Source organism: Lagopus muta, chromosome 28 (assembly GCF_023343835.1).
Source record: "Lagopus muta isolate bLagMut1 chromosome 28, bLagMut1 primary, whole genome shotgun sequence".
Taxonomy (NCBI): domain Eukaryota; kingdom Metazoa; phylum Chordata; class Aves; order Galliformes; family Phasianidae; genus Lagopus; species Lagopus muta.
In genome coordinates, this window is record NC_064460.1 from 3,041,001 (window position 1) to 3,047,000 (window position 6,000).

The window sequence follows — 6,000 nt, forward strand, 5'->3', positions numbered from 1 at the left end:
CTCCAGCAGTGCGGGGGCCTCTCCTTTTGGGGGTCCGTACCGACCCGGCGTGCCCCCCTCACGTGGGGCTGCGGGATGGAGCAGGAGAGCGGTGGCAGCTGCCTTCAGCGGGGGGGCAGGTCAGCCTCCCCCACCCTCCACCCCATCGTGCAGCACAAAGGGCTCCTGCCTGGCCCTGCCAGATGGGGCTTTGTCTGCGGGTCCCGGGGGGGCGGCCCGGGCCCGCCCTGCGTGGGATCACCGAATCCTGAGCCCGGGGGCTGCGGCCGAGCGCTGCCGAAGGGAGTGGGGGAAACGCGGCGTTCCCTGCGGGGGAGAAGGGGAAGGGGGGGTTCCCTTAGAAGAGCCCCCTCCCGCTGCAAAGCGCTGCGGTCCCTTTAAATGGCGGCGCGTCCCGAGCCCGGTTGGGGCGGCGCTGGCATCACGCGGGGCTGCGAGTACCGTCGCAGCCCCGGCGGCCCTGCGGCACCGGCACCAGAACCGGCACCGCCCGAAGGTACGCGCCGCGTGACGCCGAGACCCCCCCCCCAAGCTGGGATCGGGGCTCCGCGCCGCTACGGCCTCCCCCCGACGCCGCAGTCGGTGCCGCTGATGTCAGCGGGGAAGCGGAGGAGCCGCTCCCGGTTGACGGTGGCGGCCCCACGTGGGGGATTCCCCCCCGCCCTCCCCGACCCCTCCGGGGGCGGAGATTCCCCCCCCACGTGGGCGCGCGTCCGCCCCGCGCTGACGCTGCCGCCGCTCCCGGTGACGCCACCGCGGTGACGCGGGGAGGAGGGCGGGGCGGGGACCGCCCGGCGGCGCGCGGCGCTTCCTGCCCTGCGCCGCTCGGCCCGGTCCGGTTCGGCTCCGCTCTGCGGCCCGGTCCGCTCGGAAGGACCGCGCCATGCGGAGCCGCATCCCGCCCCACACCGCGTGAGCCGGGCCCGCGGCGCCGCTGCCAGGTGCGGGGGTCGGGGGGGACGGCGGGCGGAGCGCTGCGCGGCGGTCGGTAACGGCGGGGGCGGCGGGTTGGGACCTGCGGGGCTTCCCCCCCCCCCCCCTTTTCTCCTCCCCCTCCTGGCTCCGTCGGTTCCCCGTTCCTCCCGTTCCTCCCCCACGCACTTTCCCGCAGTCACCGTCCCGGTTCCCCCCCCCCTCCCCCTCCGGTGGGAACGCGGCCTCTGCGCGGGGGCGGCTGCCTGAGGGCTCCCGGTGCGGTTCGCTGCGGTTCGCTGCGGTTCTCCCGGTACCGGACCCCCCCCCCCCCCTTCTCCGCAGGAAGCGGCCGAGAAATGGCAGCGGGCGTTGCGCCGCGTTGCGTTGTTTTGAAGCGGCTCCGGGAACGGCTGCGCGGAGCCACACGGCGCTGTACCGGGGGGGCGGGGGGAGGGGTTGGGGCAGCCCCCCCCCCCTTTATCAGCCTCATTCTCCTCCCCCCGCTCCCGGCTCCGGTTTCAGCCGTGGCCCAATTCTGCGCTCTGCCGGCAGCGGGCGGCGCTCCGGGTTGGGACGGCCCGGGGGGGGCGCAGCGGGACGAGCCCGGGGTCCCCCCCCCACTCCGCGCTCGTTCCCATCCTCTGACTTTATTCGTTTCCCCCCCCCCGCCTGCAGCAGCACCTGCCCGGCTCTGCCCCCCCCTCCCCCTCCCCCCGACCTTTGGTAGCCCCGGAGCATCAGTGCGGTGGGGGGGGGTGGTGCAAGGGTTCTGCTTTTAATCCATCGCTCGGGGCAGCCCCGAGGGTGGGGGGGGGAGGAACGTGTCCCCCCCCGGGGGGGGCCGCGGCGGTCTCCTCGTGGGGGCCGTGACGAAATCTGTGCCCGGGTTACGACACGGCCCTGCCTGGCGCTGCAGCGGCGAATTCGGTGCCCTCCGTGTGCGGGGGCGCTGCGGGGGGGGCTGCGGGGGTCCCTTCGCCCTGCGCGTCCCCGCGGAGGTGGCACCGCGCGGTGTCCCCAGCTGCGAATTGAGGCCGTCCCCATCGGAGCAGCTGCGGGCACAGCCCTGGGGGTGGGGGGAGGGGATGGGGGGGGAGATGGGGCTGAGCGCCCTCTGGCACCGCTGGACTACGGGGGGGGGGGGGGGAGGGGGGTGAAGAGGTGTCCGAGGAGCGGCCATCCCTGCACACAGCACCGGGAACTGCGGTGCGCACAGAGGGGGGGGCGGGCCGTGCCACGTCCCTGCAAGGTCACAGGCACGTTGGGGGGGGGGGGAACCTGCCGGTCTGTGCCGTGCTGGGGGCACAGGGATCTGGGGGGGGGACGATGGGACCCTCTGTGTGACAGCGTGGCGCACTGGGGCACGGCAGTGGCTGTGGAGCTGGTCCTGGGGGTCGTGGCACCTCCATAACCCCGCACCTTTCACCCCCCTGCAGCCATGGACACTGATAACCATTTTGGCTTTGCGGGTCTTCCCCCCGCACCCACTGCCTCAGGACTGAAACCCACCGCGCCTTCCTCAGGGGACAGCCCGTACAGCAACGGGGCCGCGCTCAGCTTCCCCCCCCAGGGGAAAAGTGAGTATGGGGGCAGGCGTGGGGCTGTGCGGCAGAGCGGTCCTGGCCTGGTGTTCTTGGTGCAAGGCATTGGCGTGTCACTGTAGGGCTGGGGGGCCACCAAGCACAGTTGTAGGGTGGGGGGTCCCGGTGGGGTCTGCTGTGTGCCCCCCGCCTGAAATGGCCAGATTGGGGGCTGCGTGTGTGGGTCTGGCCGTGAGCTGATCCCTCACAAGCCTGCAGTGGGGCTGGGGGTGACGGCAGCCCTGCGTCCGTCCACAAACCCTCCGTCCTTGGGTTGAAGGTAACCCCACCATCAACACCTCCGTCTCTCGCCCTCCCTCAGGTCTGAACGGGGGCATGAATGTCAACGGCTTCTCTACTGTATCTCACACCACTACTTCAGGGACCTTCACCTCCAGCACGCATTCCTCGGGGCCCCCCCACCTCCACCCCTACGACTGCCTCTGGGACTACACGCAGTTCCAGCCCCCCGGCGGCCTCAAGGACGGCAGCCTCGCTCAGTTCCCCCTCAACGGCGTCTCTGGGGGCTCCAGGCCCTCCTCCCCCGGGCACAGCGCGAATCTTCGGGGCGGGGGGACGGAGCTGTGGGGCAACGGCACGTCTGGACCCATGGGGCTGAAACTTTGACTCTCAGGAGCTGTACGATTCCTTCCCGGAGCAGAGCTTCGAGCTGATGCCCAACGGCCCCACCGGCTTCTACACAGCCCCGCAGCCGTCCCCGATGCTGGGCTCTGGAGAGCCGCCCTTCCCGTTGCCCGAGGAGGAGTTGGGGGGTGATGCGGACGATGCTGAGGCCTCCAAGGAGCTGGCCGCCCCCCATTGCTGAGAACGGGGCCGGGCTGGTGGGCAGCATGGAGCTGGAGGACACGCAGCCAGGTAGAGCACGGCGGCGGGGTCGTGGCAGCGGGGTTGTGTTGGGCCGTGCTGGGTGCACCTGCAGCCATGTTCCCATCCATCCACAGCACTCAGGACCCCACCTCCACGGGGTTGAGACCTCTGGCCGGGAGCTGGGGGTCTCCATGCCCTGGGGGCGATGGGCAGCGCATGGCCGTGGTGGGGGGTTGGTGCCCGCTGGGCCTCCGCTCTGCTCGCAGGTTTGTTCCTGCAGCTTTCTGCTCCCTGCAGACCTGAAGCTCTGTGCTTACGACGGCGCAGCGCCCGCCACGGTGCCGCTGGGCCGGGACAGCCCAGGCCTGACCTCCAGCACCGCCAGCCTGGGGCCCGCATCGCCTATGGGCGCGCCGCTGGAGGACGCGCAGCTGCTGAGCGCGGACCCCCTGGAGCCCTTCGAGGCCTTGGCCGGAGGTAGGGGGGGGCTGCGGGTTGGGGGCGGGGGGCAGCGCGGCCCTCTGGGGCGACGGCGATGGCCGCTGTGCCGTGCGGCTCCAGCGGAGGGCGGGCCGGGATGGCGCGGTCCCTCCTCCGCTCCGGCCTCCCTTCCCAGCGCAGTGACGAAGCTGTTCCTCAGCGCCTGAACTTCCGCGCTGCTGAACATCGCCGCCGCCGCTACGGCCATTTTGGGCTCCGCTTCCCAACGGAGGAGGCGTGGCCGGGGGCTGCGGGCTCCCTTAACCCCTCTCCTCCCGGCGCCCATTGGGGGGCTGTCATCCCCGCTGCCCCCTGAGCGGCCGTGGGGCTGTGTGCGCACCCGATGCACGCAGAGCCGGGGGGCTCCCCCTGTGCCGTGCTGCCCCATCGAGCTCTTTGCGCTCTGTCCTTTTCCTCCCCCCCCAGACCCCGACACTGGTGACCTCTATGCGATGGATGAGGCGCAGCTGGGTGGGCGACAAATCCCCCCTGGAGGAGCCCCCCGACGATGCGCCCGGCCCCCCCCTGCCTGCCGCCAGCCCCCCACTGCATGCTGCCAGCCCTTTCAGCCTGCTGGCAGCCCACCGCCCGGCCCCCCCGCTGCTGCCCAGCCCTGACTCGCCGCCCCCCTGCACGGTGCGTGGAGCACCTTCATGGTGCTGAGCCCCGCTCAGCGCCGGGGGGGCGGCCTCCTATGGGAGGAGCAGGAAGGGATGGCAGCGGTGTTGATGGTGCTGACTTTGGCCCTGCAGACAGCAGCCCAGAGCTGAGCAGCGCACGCGCAGGGCCGGAGCAGTCGGGGTCTCTGGAGCTCAGTGCTGCACTGGAGCCCGAATCCCCGTGTCCTTCTGCTGAGGAAGAGGAGGAGGAAGAGGAGGACGAGGAGGAGGAGGTGGCTGACAGCTGCACGGAGGCTTCAGCTGCTCCAGAAGGAGAGAGCAAGGAGGCGGCTGCCCCACTGAGCGCATCGGTGGGAGGTGAGGATGTGGAACCCCCACCCCCCCCTCACCCCCCGACCGGATGCCCTCCCACGCCCCCTGAGCTGCTCCCCCCTCTGCCCCACAGGCGATGTCCCACGCAGGCGCATCGCCACCCCCGAGGAGGTGCGCTTCCCTCTGCAGCACGGGTACGTGGTGTCCCCATATCCACGTCCCACGTGGCTGTGCAGGACCCGTGCTGAGCCTCCTCTGTGTGCAGGTGGAGGAGAGAGGTGCGCATCAAAAGGGGGAACCACCGCTGGCAGGGAGAGACGTGGTACTATGGGCCGTGCGGGAAGAGGATGAAGCAGTTCCCGGAGGTGATCAAGGTATGGCGGGGGGCTGGGCTCTGAGCAGCCCCCCAACTCCACCAGGGTTCCTCATCCTCCTCTCCTGCCCCCCAGTACCTGAACAGGAACGTGGTGCAGGATGTCCGCCGTGAGCACTTCAGCTTCAGCCCCCGAATGCCAGTGGGGGATTTCTATGAGGAGCGAGACACGCCGGAGGTGAGCACTCGTGGTGCCCTGCAGGGCGCCGCTCTGTGGGCCGCTGCCTTTGGGGCTGACGGTTTCCTCCTGCAGGGTCTGCAGTGGGTGAAGCTGAGCCCCGAGGAGATCCCGTCCCGTATCCAAGCCATCACTGGGAAGCGCGGCCGACCCCGCAACGCCGAGAAGGCGAAGCCCAAGGAGCTGCCTGCCACGAAGCGCGGCCGCGGGCGGCCCCCCCCAAGGCCAGGATGGTGGATCTGCTGAGCAAGACGGACGCACGGCTGCTGAAGAGGCTGGAGGCCCAAGGTACCCCCCGGCCCCCAGCCCGCCCCGCAGCCCCCTCGCTGTCACCAACCATCCCCTCCATTCTCGCAGAGGTGCTCAGTGACGAGGACAAGCTGAAAATGAGCAAAATCAAGAAGAAAATGAGGCGGAAGGTACGAGCGGTGCCTGGGGAGGGCAGGGCAGCCCTAGGGCCCCTCCATCTTGTGGCCGACATGGAGCCTTCCCCGGCTGTGGGGCACAGAGCAGCCCCCTGCCCCGACCACTGGGTGGCTGTGTTGCTGCCGGGTCCCTGAGTTGCTCTTCTCCCCCCAGGCCAAAAACAAGCAGAAGCAGGAAGCAAAAGCTCCCAAAGCGAAGGAAGCCAAGAAAAAGACCAAGGTGAGTCCGCAGCAGCCATGGGGAAGAGAGGGAGGGAGGGAGGGGGCTGGAGGGGCCACCCACCCCGGG

The 6,000-nt window shown here is 70.8% G+C and overlaps 1 protein-coding gene across 1 annotated transcript; it reads left to right on the forward strand.

The window, feature by feature from the left end:
- Positions 1–770: 770 nt before the first annotated feature.
- Positions 771–5,961, forward strand: BAZ2A (bromodomain adjacent to zinc finger domain 2A; the record flags this gene model as incomplete). The annotated part of the gene is given in 14 exon segments (XM_048928385.1): positions 771–941; positions 2,352–2,492; positions 2,818–3,113; positions 3,115–3,309; positions 3,311–3,371; positions 3,621–3,800; positions 4,556–4,780; positions 4,869–4,929; positions 5,001–5,109; positions 5,185–5,286; positions 5,362–5,499; positions 5,502–5,574; positions 5,644–5,705; positions 5,866–5,961. Coding segments are annotated over 13 exon segments (1,737 nt in total), but the record flags the coding sequence as incomplete, so codon positions are not given.
- Positions 5,962–6,000: the final 39 nt, after the last annotated feature.